The 21,905-nt window shown below is 39.9% G+C and overlaps 1 protein-coding gene across 1 annotated transcript in view; it reads left to right on the forward strand.

Moving 5' to 3' along the window:
- Positions 1-21,905, forward strand: part of LOC137260653 (serine-rich adhesin for platelets-like) — a 31,240-nt gene continuing 9,335 nt past the window's right edge. Inside the window, exon 1 of the mRNA XM_067798253.1 lies at positions 1-329. Coding sequence (XP_067654354.1) covers positions 239-329 — 91 coding nt within the window. The 5' untranslated portion in view covers positions 1-238. The remainder of the gene's footprint in view (positions 330-21,905) is intronic.

Raw genomic sequence — 21,905 nt, forward strand, 5'->3', positions numbered from 1 at the left:
TGTCGACCCTCTGGTGTTGTGTTGACTTCTGCTGCATGTGTCTACAACGATCCGAGCGCTTTGGACGAATAACCACCTGACTGAGCGTGCTTTAATAGAGTGATGTCGACATTTAAATCACGTTTACCTCTCTCTAAGTTCATTGTCAGTTAAACAATGAAAAAGATGGTACCTGGAAGTTCGGAAGTGGTCTGTGCTGCCACTAGTGCATAGCTGTAGTATACAGGACATTGTGATCATGGATTTTATTCTCCTTTCTGTATATATCCTGACCAACATCTGTTTCTCCCTTGGAGGGATGACACCCAAGACTATCATCATAGCATCAGGTAAGGCAAACATTTGTTTTCCATATCCTGTCAGGTCATCAACGCAACATGTGTTGATAGTGCAACAAGATTGTAGCGAACTGAGACCGTTCACTTGCATATAGGGCCGGTGGGGTAGCCTGGTGGTCAAAGCATCCACTGAAGACCCTGGGTTCGAGTCCCCAGACGGGTAAAGCCCATTTCTGGGGTTCCCCGCTGATATTACTGAATATTGTTAAAGGTAGCAGAAAGGTATACTCGCTCACTTACTCACTCACTTATTTTCATATAACCAGATGAACACTCAGAGAATACTTTGACTGCATAACATTAACTGTTAAATACGACACTTTGTAATGTCATGTTTACTCGTAACTCGTATAACATTTTCCATATCATCCTGACTAAATTCTGTACCAATCTAGCTTATGCTGAAGTGTTACTGCAATTTGGAATTTAATCACACAGATGACACGCAGAAATATACATTTTTATAACATTGTAGGCTACTTCCACTTTTTGAAAAACTTTGAATCTCCCACTATTTACATAATACGCTGAGGATGCTCTAGAAAAGTAATTTCGGTTGTGTGAATGGCGGATGATGTGTGTAGTTCACAGTGACATTAATTACCAATAGAATAATAGCATGTAATGCTTACTATATAGTGTACCATGTAATACTTACTATATACTGTACTATGTAATGCATACTATATATTGTACTATATGCATGTTAAAGCAGGTTGTAATTACAGGTCATGACCTGGTTCGTGGAGTCCCGGCAGTAAAGATTCACTGCCTACTTGGTCACAGGTATAAACTGATCTTCAAATAATGGCTCAGTTTTGCTCAAAACGCACACATCACACTCTATAATTTCCACTGGTCTGTTAAACCATGTAGCGAAACGCTATTTACGCTCAATATGCAAAAACAACTGTCAAACAGTAGTATTGAAATTGTCTCTTTTTACTCGATTTTTCGATACTGTTTGTATGAATATGACATGTGGGTCTTTAGCACGTTGGATATCAGTAAACAGTCTACGCAGGAATGTTTTCGGATAGTTTGCTAAGCAGACATCTTCGCTCACGTTAATAAAAATCCTTATTGATTGTTCCCTTGCTGTGGTGTCAAGGGTCTGTTGGTGATATTTCCCAGTGTTTCGCGGATTTCCTTCTTAAGGTAAACCGTCGGTCATCACATGTTCCAGACCGTGTAGACACCTGGTGCTTATAGCTACTTGTGCTTCTGAACATAGTAGAGACGATGGGGCAACCTACAGGTTAAGGCGTTCGTTAGCCACGCCAAAGACCGAATCCTTACTTGGGTACAGCCCGTGAAGTCCGTTTCTGGTGTCGTCAGACTTGACATTGCTGGAATACAGCTAAAGCGGCATAAAATTTAACTGACCCATTCAATCTGAATCTAGTAGCCAAACAATTAAACGCTGACTGATTATGAGTTGTATATCAAGATGCACTGGACGGGGCATCTTTGTACCAATGTCAGTTTGAAACTGTGTTCCCGCATATTTACAGTAGTCTGCTAGTTTCAGATGGAAATGAGTTTACATGAGTTAGTAAGCAGCCAGTGCTAAAAGAACCAACACATATACCGAGTGGAAGAATGACCGTGAGCTCAATAGTGTATGTATTGACAGCAAATCGTCATAAGTTTGTATCACTTACAAATGTAGTTACCTGGTGCTAAAGGACCAGATTGAAAACTTTTGCATGCATAACCTGTTTCGTGGGACACTTTCTTGACCACTTACCACATCCTCAAAAATATAGCTCATTTGATCATATACCTGTTAGTTAATGTCTTTCTTGTCTGATTCTGTTACTCCTACTAAAAGTAATACGTGTTTGAGGACATACCTCCTACTTAAAGGAATATTTGTCTGAGCATGTTATTTCTGTTCAAACTAATACCTCTCTGAGCACAAACCCCGTTTTGAAAGTAGTCATGCTCATTTGGTGCCATTGGTCATGTAATGGATTGTTCGTTAAGCTTGTGTACAATTTGACCTAGTTGTCAACTAACTGCTTGCATAAAGACACGTGAATACTTCTAATACACTGTTGATTACGATTGCATCGAGCGAGAACCACCACGCCCACTTCACTAACCCACCACCACCCTTATCCCCACCATCACCCCAACCCACCATCACCAATCACTCATCGCTACTCCTTCAAAACCATTCATTCCAACATGTTGATGCTGCTTAACTGAATTTAAAATTAAACTGCACACATGAACTTTCCTCATTGCTGAACCATATACGTGTAAAAATTCTTCCCTCTTCTAGATTTCAATATTGATAAAATCATACCCTGCAAATCCCATTAATCTTTCCTTGGTCGACCAGACAAAATATGCCGGGAAACAAAACTTTCACGAAAATCAATTCAAACATAATGAAAGTAGCTTTAAGCTCCATTGATTTTTTCTCAGTACAAAACCTCTGACAAAACTGGTTGAATTCTCTTAAATTAATTTTACAATTTTGGGGGAAAATTAAAATCCTGAAACAAAACTGGTACGAAATCGAGATTTAATGTTGTATAATAGGATTGGGGCACTCAGAACGTTTACAAAACAAGCTGTCAATGCATCCGGTTTCAACATATAAAGGTTTGAGTGGTATTTAAGTTTCAGAACAAAAGAGGAAGAGGTTATATATGAACATGATATGAACATTGTAATCTACCACACCACGCCCTTGACGGTCACGTTTATAAGCAACGAGGAAATACGTTGTTCGGTCACTCGCACGGCTTCCTTCCGTCTGTCAGATTTACCACAATAACAATTCGGCGAAATACGTTACTGTTATCAAACACTTTCATATCCCTGCATTTTCCGGTATATATATCGAGTGGTAAATGTAAGGGATCACATGGAAGGACAAGTGTATTCCTTTGTCTTTTTCCAGGGTTTCTTCTTAAGCTTTGTACCGCATAGCTTCTGAAGAAACTTCCTCCAGGCCTGATGTAGTTGTGATTTGACATGGAAAAATACTTACATAATGAAAACCTGCATGCATGCAATACATTAACACGAGCCGATGAACGTTTAAATCTCTGAGGAATGTTTGATCAAAAGATGCGCGGTGGGATTCTATCGATCCTCCCAAACCAGTCTTCAGAATTTTAAAGTTTGTGTAAATAGCAGTAACCAATGTCTTGAGTGGGACGAGTTCAGCTCACCAGCTTCAGTGGAAGAGATACGAGGTGTTATTTTATCAGGGCTTTGTGGTATTATAAAAGTCAATAAAATGGAGATTGATTCTTTTAAAGGCTTTCCTTGCGTCGCAAGCAATATAGTTACTGCTGGAAAGGACATGAAGCATTTTCCAAACGTGTTACAAATGTATACACTATGTAAATACATTTAGCAAAAGATGTATGTCCATGAGATTTTGAACTTCATTTCACTTCATTTCACTTCATTTCACTTCAGCTTCTACTGAGACAGCATCTACCGTTTGCGAAAGGTCAAGCATTTGGCTTTTGCAATTTGGCTTATATTATGTATGTAACCACCACGCTTATAACAAAAATGACGGATATTACAAACTGTTTAACCCCCACCCCCACCCCTAGTCACATGTTGTATGTTTACTACGAACGCGTATAACGAAGAACGGTTATAACGAATTCAGTGGTCTCTGTGAGTTCGTTGTAGCTGTACCCGTGACGTGCCGGTTTAGGACTGATCTTCAGTTGCCCATGCTTGTCGTAAGAGACGACTAATGGGATCGGATGGTCAGGCTTTGCTGCCTTGGGTGACACAAGCCATCGTATCACAGTTGCATAGACGATGCTCAAGCTGTTGATCACTGGATTGTCTGTTCCAGACGAGATTATTTACAGACCGGCGTCATATAGCTGGAATATTGCTGAGTAAAACTAAACTCAGTCACTCGTTATAACTGTACCTTTCTGTCTGTCAACTTCATCATGTATAAAATACGAGAATACAGAAATTCTATTCGTTATGGATACCTTCCAAATCGTCTCCAAAAAATCTTCTTGCAGTAGGGTAGGCCAAAGGTTAAAGTTTTCTCTCAGCACGCCGAAGACCCGGATTCGAAGCACCAGTCCCGATATGGCTACATCATCATCGGCTTCAAACATGTCCTTGACAGAACAAGTCAAGTTCAAGCCTCCCCTGTAACAACGAGAAGGCTTATAATAGCAAGACTACCTCGCGGTTCCTATATGGTTCTTAACCCCGTGTGAATTAATGGGGAGACTTTAGATAGTATCAGTTGCAAAGTGTACCTAGAGCTGAAGTTTATACAATCATATACAATACGGAAGTATCACAAACGCACACTGGCTTGAAGTGGGGTCGAAATATCAGGCACATGTGAATAGGGTGTACAGATCGGAAATAACAAGAGGTTTCAGATTATATTACTTTCCGCCATTGAGATATAGTTTTTATATCAACAGGACTGATGACTGGCTTCTGAGTCAGAACTTTAAAAAGTCCGGAGACAGGCGATGAAATTTAAGACACGCCTCCCGAAAAAATGCTTGTCTCCAATTAAGAACGGCAAAAACATTTCCTTACTCAAATAAATATATCTACTAAGTGTTAATTCTACTATTCCGACTGTAGTTAAATCATGTGCTGATGAATCACTATTTAAAAGGTGAATTACTATTTAAACCAGGTGTTAACGACACGTCCCCTTCCTCACTTGTCACAAACACATGGAGCCTTAAGTCAATTATTTAACTGAAAAAACAAAACATGGGAACATATGGTACAAGTTAAAGTAATTAATTGTAACAAGAGACCATTGACCAGTATCACTGATGCATCAGATTAGAGTTGTAACAGAGACCGTTATTATTATTGATGCGTCTTATTATCATTGATGCGTCAGATAAAAATTGTAACAGTGACCATTATTATCATTGATGCGTCAGATTAGAATTATGATGCGTCAGATTAGAATTGTAACAGAGACCATTATTATCATTGATGCGTCAGATTAGAAAATGTCCTCCAAATGTGTATTAAAACATTTTGGGAACCTTACTAACGCCTTACATGTCATAACCTCGACACAACAATGGTAATGTTTATCAACAATTGAGACAAAAGCCACCAGCATCAGACCAATCGCACTGTAACACGTTCCGCCTTCATACACGATGTCGATGTTACTGTCAGAACAGGAAGTTACCGTTCCTCGAACGCAGTCAGGATGTCCCAAATTATCATCAAATCAAGGAAGGATATTAAAATCATGTAGCCTTTGAGTGTGGCCTTGGATCGAGTACTGAATAGATACAACAGCAACTTAAATTGAGTATAATCATGTATATAGTTGTTGAACACAAATGTATGCACTCTGTCCAAAATGTTCTTTACTCACGCAGTCACCTCAGCTGAAGTGCAGATACTGTTTTGATGCCAAAGCGGAAAATATGTAGACTTTATTTGACATCGTTATGAGTTGTCTCTATTTCTTAACATGATCATGTTGAACTGGCCTGGCGCTTGCACTTCATGGTATACGAAACATGTCATATTATGTTTGCTGAAACGCAGCTATGATCCTTCATTGCTTCCCTACCATGAAGTCCTGCTCAAGGAAAAATACGCCATGTTTCCGATGTACATTATAAACGTGCTTTTATCCGGTTAACCCTTGAAAGCCATGATGCATTATTGATGAGTTCACATTCAAGACAAAATCCCGTAAGTGTACAAATGATGTCATATCCTTTGAGTCAGTAATCTCAAAATGCTGTCATCAAAGGCTGTCTTAAAATAATGCCATTCCAATCGACATTTCAGTACTTTTTAGAAAGTGTTCTACATGTTGCACCTCTGTGTGTTTCCCTGTTCCCTTGGGCGCGAATAGTTCCTGAAAACATCATATTGATCAGAATAAGATGGTTCTGTCCACTATCCATAGTTTTTTGAAGCAGCAAATATTTAAATACACTATGTCTTCTTTATTGTCAGAAGAAATTAGACACTATTTACAAATTTCTCTGTTTCCATTTCGGACAGTACGCAGCAAAGCCGTGTATTGATTTATATGAAACAGAAACAATGAATGTAATTCTATTTCCGTTTCCTGTTTTAGGAACAGATGAAATCTCGTGCAATTTGTATTTACTATTGTCTAACTTCCTATTTGAATCTCAAGGAAATAAACCATCACTGACTTGCTCAACTTTTTTTACGATTTTGAAAATATTTTTTTATCCCTGTGAAAATAACAGCCGGGTCTTCTTCATTCCTACCCCCACCCCTTCCCGACAGAGTTCCCAACACTGACCCCGGGGCTGTGTGAACAATGATTGGGAGGGGCTGAGATGGCAGGAAGGTGGCAGGGGGAAACAGTCCTGATATTGGGAATTACAACAAGGATTTCTTCACACGTACATGCCAAGGCTTGGCTGGAATTTGCGTTCCCGTTGATAGGCGTGAAAACTAATTTAGATGAGGCCGTTAAATAAACCAGTGTTGTAATGTACCGTTCCGACTGTTCAAGTATTTTCTGGAATGGCTGAGTTTATTTGATTAATTTCGTCATGGGCTGTCCAAATGATCCTGTGTCAACTGACAGGGCTAATGACCAGCATGCCCACAAAATAGGTGGAAATGAAAAAAAACTATGACCATCAAAGATATTTTTCAGTTTCTTTTGCACATGCCAGCTATCCTTCAATTAATCCATATTGAACACTTTTAATTCTATATAATGTTTCCATTCTGCTATATCAATTCAGTTTTGAACACAGAACACTATTTGATGAATATATCATTAAGTATCTAAAGTGTCGTTCAATTCAGTTTTAGTTCACTTTTGGATTGCGGTTGGGCACTCGCCATAAACATAGGCTACGTTCACCGGAAATAATTCTGGAACCTATGGAATGTAACAGTTTCACGGACTAACATACAGTCTGTAAAATATTTATGACACAATGCATTGCTAAATATTTTCTTCTCATGACACTTTCATATACAGCTTGCATATTTTGCCGTACACATTACCGTAAATGCAGACATCCCACACGTATTCATACTCTTTACACCTTGCATCATTTAGTGTACTCTAGTTTACCGTAACATTAGTGGAAACAATACAGTCATGCATGGTTTGAAACTGAAGTGATATATACATATCTACCCATAGCTGAACGTTACTTTGATCATTTTCTCATATCCCTTTACAAACTGCGTACAGTAGTCTGTTTATCTTAATCTTTTTATCGTTTTCTTCTCAATTCAGTTAAATAGATAATTCAAATGCAGTTAAATTCGATATGCCCCTTATAATTCCTGCTTTGTGTCGAGGAGACGTACTGTAACATGGATACTGCCACATCGACATTCCAACATCTGAGGCAAATGTTCCGTTTAGGTTTTTCAAAGTCGAGCTAAGCAGTAAAATTGGGCGAACTAATCCCAAAGATTCCCAGAACCATTCCAGTCACCCAATAATCCTAACATTTGTCAGCATCACCTTAGCCTTAACCTTGACTCTTAAGCTATTGTTTGAGATTAGGATGGAAATTTCATTTATGTGTTTATGGATTTGCTCAAACAATGACAGTTTTTCCTCGACCTTCCCAGTTTCACATAGAATGTAATTAGTGAGTTTGTCAAAAGCACTCAGTTGTTTATAAGTAGTAAAACTACTCTGAAACATCACACACGGGCAAACAGTTTGTTTGGCTCTACAGCCGCCGAGTGCCCAAGGGCCTATTAACCATTTGTTCAAATATCAACAAATGCTTTGTTTTAAACGATGTTTTGTTACGGCCAATTTGTAAACGATTTTTGATGTTGGAATCCTTGAAACTTCGTCTTGGTTCCTCATTGTTAGCATTTTGTTAGTACATGTTATGTTTGCATGTTGTGGTAAAGTGAACAAAATGGAAAGGAAATGCATTTTGCACTCAGGGTTGCATGGGAAAATGTGTTCAAGCATACCAACTATTATTTCATTCTTATGTAAGAACTAAACGTATTTTATTGAACCGATCTCTAGGCATAGTGTTATTCCGCAACATGTTTTCTTGCCGTGATCTTCACAATGAAACATGCTAGAGTTATAACTCAATGAGAATAGACAGGCACTATTCTTCTTTCCTAAAGCAGATCGTTCTATAGTGTTGCTCAATCTTGTGATAATTTCACATAAAATACCAGCAGGGCCAAGGGGGTCGTCACAGTCATTCCTTGAACATATTACATTACGCCGAAGAAACTCATGCAGTCTAAAATAATCAACGTCAATGCGACTTTAAAGGTCCCCCATGGCCTTTACAGAGGCATGTCATCAAACAGCGTGCGAGGCTGAAATCCTTATAGTGTTTGTACAGATGCATGTATTTGTCAGACGTATTCTGAAATAAAAACATGTCGTGAATTTAAGAATAGTTTGACACGCCAAACACGGTGATGACAATGGTAGTATTATTAAAAGGACATATTGAACTGACATGTAAAAACCAAAAATAGAAGTTATCGGAACGGGATCATTTTGCATCTGGGCGATTAACCAGATCAGATAGCTGTGTCAATCGTGTTAGCGAGAACACCTTTGAATGAACTCAGAACTAAGCTCACAGCTTATGAATAACAACGTCTCTTGGAGCTTGAGCTTGATAAAGGGGAAAATTCTACTTTACAATAAGAAGAATTTCTTATCAGTGAAACTGTATGCTACGTTATTTACTCGTCAACTTATGGATCTTCTTTTAGTACTTGGCAAATGGAGATAAGATTTTTCTCTTACTTGATTCGCACAATTCACCATTGTTTAGATACACCCAACTGTGCACTGATTAGGGTTTTATAAACAAACCCCAGGTAGTTCATAATTGTAATTGCTCAAAGGCAGACTGCAGTTTTCAATGTGATTATATGTTTGTGTCTGCCTCCTTGTAAATGTGCTGATAAAGATTGTAACTAGAAGTACGTAAAGTCGAAGGCATCTGTAAACAAGATTTTTCTTCTAATTGTCAAATTGACCCGCGCAAGTTTGTTCTTCGTTAAATCCTCTAGTGTTACACATTCGGAGGAGAAACCATGTGCGCAAAATAGTTGTGGAGCCTGGCTTTAAAGATTCCATTTTTAACAAGGATTGTCCTTCGACATTACGTTTCGTTTTTTCTGAAACAACGTTCTAGTGAAACGTTTCTCTGAACTCATGGCTTTGCCACTTTGGGTAATATCGGTTCCTAATTATGGCGAGAATGTGGTACTTGGTCTAGTTTTTAATTAACACTCACTTGACAAGCAAGTCCTCCTCTTGTTAAATGTTTAAAACTCTCTATATCGGGTCTACGGCAAGGAGAGCGTTTTGTCCGGCCGTTTCACTTAACAATGAGAAAATACTCAAGCACGTTTCAGTTGGGCAAAGGAGTTCAGGAATGCCTCCTCACAGCCTTTCAATGTAATCGAAACTACAAATTTAGAAAAGCAGGCCAACATGAGGCAGAACCACTCAGCCCATTACAATACGCTTGCGATAGATACTAACAGGGGCAGTAGGGTAGCCTAGTGGTTAAAGTGTTCGCTCGTCAGACTGAAGATCCGGGTTCGATTTCCCACATGGATAAAATGTGTGAAGACCATTTCTGGTATACCTCGCCGTGATATTGCTGAATTATTGCTAAAATCTGGTAAAACTAAACTCACTCACTCACTCACTCACTAGATACAAAAACAATTATGTCGAAGTATTCAAACTTACGGTTGCCTTGAAGTAAATGCTGGATTCTCTATATTGACACAATTCTGCATCGGTGTCAAACCTCGGATAACTCGATTTACGAAGGAACGTTTCATCTTCGACACAACAGGGTTTGACTGCATCGCGTATATTTGGGACATTCTTCACCTTTGACCTTTTCACATGACATTCGGAATTCCAAACACAAGGTTTCTGTGGGTAGACTGACGCGACGTCTCTGAATATACATAGTTTCTGTGGTAACAATAAACGCATTTCATATGAAAAGGAGCCCCAGTCACATAGGAAATTCAAACAGAATCTGGACATGCTTCATTTAGGGCTCTAGAACAGCAGAGAGGTTTCTGATTTTGAAATAGCCTACCCAAGTTAGGTATGTTCCCAACAATCAATGCTGCTCCTTCTTTGTTGTGTACGTGTCAACGAATCCGTGCTAAAAATATCAATTAGGACTGTTTTCTACCCAGGTGCCCCAGCCCCTGTTACCCCATCCAACCGGGATACCCGCTTATGTTAATTTCTGACGTCAGATCTGTAAGAAATGACAATAGTCTTCAGCTCGGAGGCTAATTTGTTTGTTTTGCAGTCTCTTAATCATCTATTATATTCAAAACAGGTGGCTGTAAATAATGTCTAAATCTTCAAAGACAATACGACCTTTTTAATCATTAAAGAATAACATATTACATTATTTAATCTACGTGATATGATCGTAAGTGGTCCGCGTATTGAGACGGATACCCGGGTCCAACTCATTACCCACCCGACCCGGGTACATATACGATGTAACAGACAAGGATGAAAAGTTGATTTTTTCACGAATTCTTTGATTATGTATCTTATCAGTATAATAATCAAACAGTTTGCTAATGTCCGTGTAGCGTTGGTCACTTGGATGCCGACTTAAACTGAAAAGCTAGTAAGTAATAGTAATACTTCTAATAGTAACAGCCATAGTAATAGTCCTCTTATATGGCACACACATCCAGGTACATTGCGCTATGTACATCACTAGAATACATTGTGCTTTCCGATATTTTTTCAATTCACTGGGAAGTATACAGTCATGCTGCCTCTTATGAACTAAATGAACTAAACATTCAAATTGCCAGCACATCCCCACGGGTACCCATTGTACAGCTGAGAATTGGCACAATGTGGATCTAAGTATCTTGTCCAAGGATACCAGTACGCAAATGTGCCCACATCGGAACTTGAACTTTAGTGCCTCCACCGAATTGTCAGTTATCACATATGAAAGTATCACACTCGCTCTAAATACATGGCGTAAACCTTGTATGACCCGGTGGAACGGGACGTTACATGACAACAAAAGGACAATGATGCAATATTTCAATATATTTCATTCATAACAATACTTATCATCCACAAAGTGATATATTGCGATATTTAAATTCACTTCGCCTTTCCATAAAACTGCTTTCACCCTAATACACATACAACATATAAATCATGTTATTAAATCTCCCCGTTTACACTGAAGTATAAAGCCTTCGTTCACCACGCCGGGCCAAAGCACTGATATAACAGGCGGAGCGGCATGTCTAAGACTGCGTGAGAGAGCGAGCTGTATTTGCCCAGAGCATGTAACGGCACATATGCACAATAAGACCCCTGTGTGAATTACTCGCCGTGTTTATACAAGATACATCTTTGACATGCTTGAAATAGTTTGTTGCACAGGGATGAGGGCTTCCTCGAGGGAGCTGGATGAAAATACAGGAAACGGTAACTGCCAATTTTTTAAAAACCTGCTGGTGTTTGTTAATCCGCATATATGATGGAACCATTGCACGAACGGAACTCGAGAGATAATCGCGTACGTAATGCCTATTGTTCTATTTTGTTAACAACAGGTTTCGTGCCATAACGAACTAATACCCATTCAGGAATAATCTACAATCCGACTGAATGTTTGAAGAGTAAACCATTCAGTTTTTAAAGGGTAGGACAAACAAATCTCCAGAGGATATAAAAAATAAATTTGCTTCTCACAAAGCATATTTCTTATGTTCATACCGGCAACTTATGATAGTTTTGTTTTGAAGGAAGTAGTTTTTGCTCTTCAGTAGGTCCAGATTGCTGTACTTCCATCTCCTGTCACGTCTCGTCTAGCCACGCGAGCGGTGCCGATACTTCATGGTGTTTCCTCAATAGTGCATCTAGTGTTTCCTTTATTTCTTCAATAAAAGCGCTCTTGTAATGCCGTGAGAACTACAATAGATGCGTATCGCTATTTCCGTGGGAGAAATAGGGCGAGGTTAATTAATGACGCAGAGGAAATTACCAGATTCTCTGCCACGTGTTTATGTATAGGGAATTCAGTCGAGGTGATATCTGACCTCACCTACTGACATTCTATGAATATGAAGATATATGAAAAGTTTCTTTCATGAGGGCCATTAGTAAGTGAGCGAGTTGTGTCAACGCAACTTTGGAAGGATATATCTCACATCATCTCACTTTTATTAGCAGGAAAGCTAACTTCGCGTGTATTCATTTTAAGATGAATGTTTGTGTTGTTGCTGACTGATCAAGACAATTAATGAAGTGTTACATTCGAACTAACATCGGACGCTGCCAACTAAAGGGAGTAACTCTGCAAGGAGGTACGAGTATACAATATAGGAAGTATAATATTTGTAATGACATGACATGAACGTGTCCAGTCAGTAGTACACCTGAAAGATTAAAATCTGCATGATCAGAGTTTCTAGACGCTAAGCACATTTCGTTGATTTTAATCCTACACTGTCGAGGGACGGTGGTGTAGCATAAAGCGTTCACGCGTCGCGCCGAAGGCCCGGGTCCGATTCACCAAATGGGCAATGTATGAAAACCATATCTGGTGTCCCCACCCGAAATGTTGCTGGAATATTGCTACTAAGACTGAATGTAAATAAAATAGGCGAGATGTCATACTCACTTACCCACGCTTTCTTTAAACGATTGCACCTAGATAAGACTGTCGGTGAACCTGGTCGCTGAATCAGTGTTCGAACGAAGTCCTGTTGTCCTACATAACCCGAAAGTGATTCATAAATGATGAACTGGCACTCGATTCTCCGATCCTGGAAACCAAGATAAGTCACGGTGCATACAGACTGTCAATGATCCGTGTTCCTTGGGGTGAGTGAGTGAATTTAGTTTTACACCGCACTCTCATAAATAATCGGATCTGGACCATACAATCCAGAGATCAACAGCTTGGGCATCGCTATGCACAACTGGGATACGATGACATGTATCAACCCAGCCAGCGAGCCTGGCCACCCGATCCTGTCAGTCACGTCTCATGACAAGCATAGGCTACTGAAGATCAATTTTAACCCGGGTGGATGTTCAGAGGTCGTTTTTCTTGGATTGTAACATCAGCTTTAGTTAAAGCATACATCCAGGTGAAGTGTGGTCAGCGACTGTAATGAAAAGATCTGTAATGACACGACAGATCATGATCGCCATCATAGCGAAGAGGACTGAGCGCCAGCCGATGAACAAATGCTCGGTAGTTTCACCATTACTCGCGCACGTCAGTCCTGAAGAATGTACCTGTTGGTACCCTGCCTGGCGGTCGAAATAAGTAAGTAAGTAAGTAAGTAAATAAATAAATAAATAAATAAATAAATAAATAAATAAATAAATAAATAACAGGTTGCATCGGAGTAAAATACGTCTGAATGGGATATGCATGTTAAAAGTGGGAAAGTATTGAAAACTGCAGTGTGAATGCTCGTTGATGTGTCAGTAAAATAATATTCAACGCGACCTTGAACTTCATTTCACCTCACAGAGCATAACAAAACTTCATTCTATTCGTCTTAAGGTGACCTCATATCACTGCTTTAGTGGGCATGTATTGACGTGCGTGGTATTGGAATTGCCTACACAGGAATTAAATTGATTCTTTCAAAGGCGATCAATAACGTCCTTTGAATATCCGAGGGAATTGTTTAATTCTGAAAAGTCGATATGCCATATGGCATATTTGTTCGATTTTTGTTCAGTTTTAGCCCCAAATATCTATAAATACACAAACGATTCATGAAGTATGTATATATCGACTTCAGAATCATACAAATGCAAATCACCCAAACATTCTGTATAAGTTAAATAGTCCCATTTTATGTGCAACTAATCCATTTAACGAAGATAAAAAGCGGCAGATAATCCAGTGTTTGATGACACGAGTACTCGCGAGGCAACAGGTCCCCGTGAAAACAATCAGCCAGGTCATACCATGTGACCTACTGTGTTAAGGAGCCACTTGAGGGAGAAATACACGTCGTGAATTACACTCAGGTGTGACAACATCTACACCTCTCTGTGACAAATTGTTCTGGTGATTTGACACATTTCAGGGCGAAATATCGCAACGTATGTACATTTTCCCTGTTAACTCTATGAACACACCCAACGTGCACCATATGTCTTCACAGTATGGAGTAAAACTATGCACAATAACTGGAATTCTTTGAATTTCCATTGCTTACAACTCTCTGAATCATACAAATGCAAATCACCCAAGCATTCTGTATAAGTTAAATAGTCCCTTTTTATGTGCAACTAATTCATTTAACGTAAATAAAAGCCGGCAGATAAACCAGTGTTTGATAACACGAGTACTCGCGAGGCAACAGGTTCCCGTGAAAATAATCAGCAACGTTTCTATATTTTTCATGTTAACTCTATGAACACACCCAACAATTACCAAATGTCTTCACAATGTGGAGTAAAAGTATGCATAAAAACTGGAATTCTTTGAATTTACATTGCTTACACCTCTCGCCGTCATCTTATTACAGATTAAGTCAATAATATGTAGATAATAAACATGCACCAAAAAACCCGGTCCATTCCTAAATGTTCAGTATAGTTACAAAGAACCTTGGTTGTTTTTTAACCGTTCAAACATCATTTGTTGTCTCGAGTGCAGCGTGTGGGATCTATATCCAACTGACAGATATAGAATCATACCAATATACACTGACAATCATAGACTGTGTCGTAGCTTACAAGATATGCCCACAATAAAGTTTTGATCTTACTGAACCTGCATGTGAACATCTGTGCCTACTGATTCTGTTCTCCCATGTTCCGAGTGTAATGCACGTTTAGGGAAAGTGGAAATCAATGGCGGCGGTTATTTCGTGTAGGAGGCGGCATATGTTGCAGATTATTGATAGGAACCAGTTAGATCAATGTCACAGCTTTCATGACAAGTTTACGCCTTTGATACAGAAATCACAGCTCCACCGAATGTACTGACGAAACGATTACTACTTTGCCAACATAAATCTATTCTACTGAACACATGTAAGTGCGTGCGCGCGTGCGTGCGTGTGTGTGTGTGAGAGGTATCTAAACCGGCACACATTGGGACTGAAGAAATATTCCGGAGTTGACAATGTGCCGGATTGTAGATTTTATGCCAACGTTGCCAACTTTCCGGATTAGACAAATGCCGTGTTTGACAGCTTCCACTGTGTGTGTGTGTATGTGTATGTGTGTGTGTGTGTCTGTGTGTGTGTCTGTGTGTATGCGCGCGTGCGTGTGCGTGGAGAAGAAAGATGGGGGTGCACAATAAACGTGGTCTTCTTCCACTTCATCGGCTTTGTGAAGATTCGGGTAGTTTTAATCTTCAGTACCCAACGCTTATAGTAGGAGACGGCTGCTCAGGCATGTCATCGTATCCCAGTTACGTAGATCGATGCTAAAGATGTCAACCAGTGGTTTGTCTAGGCCACACTCGATTATTCATGCGGCGTTAAACAACAAAAATGAAACATCCTAGTCCAGTCTTCCTGACCGCTGAGGACGGTCTGTTAATTCGAACCCTACGGGTACACGCGTTATGAAAATACACCATGTACGCAAAGACATCCTTGTTCGTGCAGTGTATATCGAAAGTCGAAACAAGCAAGAGCAGATAAATGTAACATTAGGTTCAGGCGTCACAGGACGGAGTAAATGGGGTTATCGGCACCGATTCCAAAAATATTCGAACAGTTACGATTTTGACGATGATTGCGAAATGGGGTTCACTCATTGCACCTATGTCGGGAATCGAACCTGGGCCTTCGGCATGACAAGTGAACACTTTACCCACAGGGTTACCCCATCGCCTCCAGTTTGCCGACGAAGACCCCAAAAGACAAAATATATAGACAAGACACATTAGTGGATATTTACTTGTTTAGCTTACGTTTTCATACCTTGTGAAGAACCAGTTAATATATAGATATTTTACCAGCTTTTGTTTCCAACTGTTTCTAACATTATGTTTTACTTACTGATCTTTCCAACGTTTGCTTTTACTTTATCCTGCAAAGATAATAACTGAAGACGACTTCCTCCATCGATCGACGGAACGGCTCCAAAACATCTTATAAAAACTCTAAGCCAAATCCCTAATGGAAGAAAAAGCTTTAAGACTTGTACTAAGTTATCCTGAGGAGGGTTTCTCATAAGCTTTTTTGTCGGTTTTATTTATATCCTATTTGATGAACTGTGTGGCATAGTGGCCTTGCGGTATTTTGTGTAAGGAGTAATAAGAAAGAGAGAAAAATGATGAGACATGACTCAAAGTAATTGTAAACATGAATTTCATGCACAGCTTATGATTGCATTGGTTTCAAAATGAAGACTATCACTTTTGAGACGTTCCCTTCGCATTGCTTCTAGTCCCAGATATCCGTACAAAAGGATTATCCTAACAACAAGTTGCTTTTTAGCGCCTTGGCACTAATTCCACTATTTGACATAGACTTACTGAGGGTTTTCGGTGCTGTGCGGCTCGCGGTGACAATGCAGTGTCAACAAGGGGAGATAACTCTCATTCTGGCCGGGGTCATTTCCGTATGGTTGACCTTTTGTTGCGCACGTCAAAGAGCTTCAACGTTATGGAAGTTGTAGGGACAAGTGGCGACTTCCCTATGTTAATTGATTGTTGGGGAATGTGTGGTGTTAAATCGAGAGACAATCGGAACAAGTGCTAAATGGCCGGACGATGGCCTGTGACAAATTTAGAAGCGTTTTGTTCCCTTTCGGACAACAAACACTTTACGTAGGCGCCTAGCCGTCTCGTGTAGACGTGGGTGCGTAACAGTAAGCTTGGACAAACAGCTAGTAGGCAGATTCGTGAAATGTATCACACTGATTGTTCGGCTTCAGTACGTGACGGTCAAAGTTTCAGTGGAAAAACACATAACCCATGTTGGAGGTGAGACATGATGCAGATTATGTGTCTGATACCTACTTATATTATACCTTCCCACAAAATTTTAATCAAACACGCCGACACCGTGCTATCTCTCGGAATTTAGATGCCATGCATGTGATTGTTAAATTTTTTTTCAAAAACATTATTGTCCCAGAAACGAGTGAGTTAAAATGTCACTTTGGCAATATTTCAGCCCAGAAACTAAACAAAATCGACATCAGACTATGAAAAATGAAATAGTTTGCCTCAGTACCTTCATTGTTACAGAGGGTGTTTTCCGTTTTTAGAAAAAAAACAGGCACACAGCTTCAGTTGAAAAATGTCTGGTTTTGCAGCTACAGCTGTTCCTCTGTGCACACGTGAAGATCCGGGTAAGAATTGATCTTCAGTAACTCATGCATGTTGTAAGAGACGATAATCGGGATCGGGTGATCAGGCTCGGTGACTTGGTTGACACATGTCATCGTATCCCAGTTGCGTAGATCGATGCTTATGCCGTTGATCACTGGAGTATTTACAGAACGTCGCCATATAGCTGGAATATTGCTGAAAACTAATCGCATTCAGTCACCTCTAGTTCAAATGTCATCTCACTTAATCCCGTTTTCTTATTCTATGCGTTCCTCCGCTTGGTTTGTTTAGCAATAAGTGAAAAGCTGTTCAGTGAGGTAATCGAAAGGATGAAACCACATGAGTAAACTGTTTACAGTCGTCATTTCCCCATGTACGTTTGTTTCGTGTTAATGTGGATGTTTGTATAAACCAAAAGCTAGATCAATATATACAAGATGTTCCTTGCCAATTTGACGTAAAGGGTTTATCGTATATATCTCTACGTATGTGAAGTTTCAGCAAATATACTGCCCACATGTTCAGTAGACAGAGCGCCAAGCATGTGAGAAGAGGGTCGGGGTTTGATTTCGTAGCCGTTGTAGACCAACTGACAAGCGGGTACAGTGGATACAATGATGCAACGCATCCTGATATCACATTGATCTTGAGCAATAATACCGGGCGAGCACAAGCAGCCACACACACATGGATGCACGTCGATATCAATGAAATAGTCTTCGACGGTTGAGTTTCTTTACCTCCAGGACTTCTGAAGGAGAGATTAACCATCATCCTGAATACCCATGACACAAAGGAGCCATATATAACTTGGGTTAACAGACAATCACACGTAGTGTTTGTTGGCCTTGACTCAAATTTCCCAGGACTGATAACTGGCTCAAATGTTGATCTCCTTGAAGTGCACTGACTGATTCATGTAGATATGTTTTTCAATTGTTTCCGCATTTGGACACCATGCGAGATGTACAGGTTTGTCTGATGTCCTCAAACAGCACCCTCGGTCATGAGGAAGCCTCTGTCATGTATAGCCTCGGTCATAGAGAAGCTCCTTGCAGTAGCACTGTGTTGACACTGTATAGCTCCCGGTGTTAGGGGCGTTTGGTCAGGCTGTGAGTGTGTGCTGGTGTATATTCCACTTCCTGTAAGAATACACTATCTGTGTAGAGAGGGAAGGTAGTGACGGCCTTGCGTCGTGTTTTCACTAACCACAAAACTTATCCCCACCTGGACATGTTGATATTTGGCCGGACTGGGTTGGACTGACCATCGTTAAGTAACTGCAGGTTGTGTACTGCCCCTCCCCCTTCCTCAATCCCCCTTCCGTTATGGACAAGCCCGGAAAATGCAGTTTAACCGATATTTTCGCAGTTTTGTCAGGATATATAATACGACGTCCGTCCGTTTATAATCACGCCCTAACTAGATAATCCAGTGGCTGACATCGTGCGCATCATAGGATGCGATGACATTCAAGCCAAGTCTTTCTGTCCGATCCAGTTTGCTTTACAATACGGCATGCATAGTTTGCTGAAAACCAATTCACGGGGGAGTCAGTGTGTTTCTGAGTGAGTTAGGTATTACGAAACTTTTATCAGTAGTATCGTATAACAGATATGTCACATTATCATTAGTTCGAAGCTAGCGAGAAAAGGTATGGTGCTGACGAAACGAGAATCATAACCAATTAGAATTGAAGATTCGAACCCATGACCATAGGCTCTGAGCATATGTACAGGACTTTATTCTACATATGATGTCTGTGTACTTGATGCTTATTACACCAGCATTTTCAGTTTCTTTCGGTTGGGTGTTCAGAAATATTAAACATATTCATTTTCCAACTGGTCAGGACATATATAGATAACTCGTTAACCCGAAGTCATTTTACTCGATTTGACGAGTTCACCAAGTTTAGCAGATTGTCCGAACACAACGACAGTAACAAAACCAGTGATGCTTATATCAAACCTGGAGGTGTTTACAGCGCTTCTAGAAATGTGCTTAAAATGATCTTGGTCATTAGATGTCGGACCAAATAATCTTTGCGCGAAACCTTCAAAGTGTTAAGACATTCATAGTTCCTCATATTCAAGGGTCTATTTCTGAAACGCCTCATACGAATAAGACTGTCTATTCTTGGAGCTGAAACCGGAACAGGTCTGTCGTCGAGAGTCTTTTGTGACGCCTGTAAATGTGAATTAGCATCGTTTTATAACAAACTGGCATTTCCAAAAGACGCCAGTGTCAAGTGTGCACCGTTCCTACGTTAAGCTTACCATTTACCCTACGGCAAGTGTCATATGATCGACATTATAACAGTCTCTAAAATTCCCGCCTACCCGACCGTCCGGAACGGTCTATTTTATCTCTGACTGTCTAATTTAAAAAGTTGCCCGTCCGGTGGTGTGATAGACATTTTTACCCCTAAGTTGCCTAACTAGCAAAGAGTATACTTTTCATAGCATCATTAGACCGGTTCAGATGAAATCAAAATCATCACAGAAGACCTGACTTCTCACCCAGGTCCCAAAATGCTTTGAAGAGTGCCTGTTGTGTTTCAACGGCATTTAGCTGCTGATGATACCGACTGAGATAATAACTCAGATTTGTCCGATCTTAATTGTGACTTTGAGGCAGAAAATGAAACAGGTTTATATCCAGTCCATGTAGCTTACATGCAGTAAAGACAGTATTCAGAATCTTGATTATTTTCGTTTTTTTATTGTTGAAAATCAGACAGGCAAGTTTGCATCCGAACTGGTAATATTTTCAAGTTACCAGTCCGACTGTCTGGCTTGAGATTTTGGGAGTTTTATACATTGCATTATAACTAAAAGGGTTAAAGATTCGCTCGACAGGGCAATTACATCAAATTGCGGACATCTCCCTGGCTGTAAATGTATTAAATTAGTTTTCAGGTTAATCCTACATGTAAACAGTTGTGAACGTACGACCTCAGACATTCCTCATCAATGAAATATCCCGTTAATCCTTTCCGTGCTCAACAATTGTAATCTAACTACAACACCGTTCTTGGTTTCTTTGTGTCTACATCTTCAACTGTACTTTCCCTATACACCGTTTAGGTTCATCTGCTTTGAGAAATTAAATTCTGTGATTAAATCAGGATGAACTGCGTTGAATCTTAATCTTATTTAATTCACCCACAGTCACCCAAACGGGAAACACGTCGCGGCAACTTGGGACATTCGAGTCTAGCTCCCCCCACCCCCTACGAGTCAGGATGTGGCCGTTTCGTTGTATTTACTGTCTACAAAACTGCTCGTGTTTGAAAGGACGCTGTGTTATTTTAACATCGATTTTTTTACTTGTAATTACATCACTGAAGGCTTTCCTTTATATCGTGCTCACATTAATCTGAGAGCAAACGCCCTTCTTGAAGGAGAGATAAGAATTTCATAAAAATTCCTTTGCGCATAATCACACGTGATGACCTATCTGTGAGAACATCAGTTTATGTGTATGATAGGGAAGGAACTGAACTTACTCTCACTTGAGAGGATCCTATGTTCTCTGCTGTATGTTTAATGACTAGTTCGTGCTTCCATGGGAAAGCAGAGCCAGTTGTCTGTGTATATGCTAAGATTAATGCTCTGCTCTTTCTCGTATAGAATTACAGCGCAAAAAGATGTGTGTTTTGGGAGATTGTATGGGAAAGGTAGTGATAATGACTGCACAATGTTATCACGCCTAACTGGTTGTGTTTCGTTAGTTTACGAAACCCCGTGATAAACTGAGGTGATATATCGCATAGCTGCTGTGGGCATATATTCTGGGATTGTTGGTTTTTGAAGACCATTCGTTTTCTTTTGTCTAGGACCCTGTACATTCCTGGGAAACAAGAATGTTTGAAGCATGGGAAACAGTGTCCGACTGATCAAGCTGTTAATTGATAGTTAGGCTTTGACATCATTATCGACTAGCTCATCGAATGTCGTTTTATGACGACAATAATGTATATTTGGCCTCTGTAAAGAATGTACGTGTTCCTTCACAAGAACAGCTGACATTTTACAGTAATTAGCTAACGCATGTTATCTGTATGGACACCGAGTTGAGTCATATTTATCACTTTGTAACAGTCGGACATCATATCACGTGTCGTTATCGACCACCATATATCAATTCAGACATGATATCATCCCGTGTCATCATCTACCACTCAATATCAGTTCGGACATGATATCATCACGTGTCATCATCTGTCATCTTATATCAGTCCGGATAT

This window comes from Haliotis asinina, chromosome 14 (assembly GCF_037392515.1).
Source record: "Haliotis asinina isolate JCU_RB_2024 chromosome 14, JCU_Hal_asi_v2, whole genome shotgun sequence".
Classification (NCBI taxonomy): Eukaryota; Metazoa; Mollusca; class Gastropoda; order Lepetellida; family Haliotidae; genus Haliotis; species Haliotis asinina.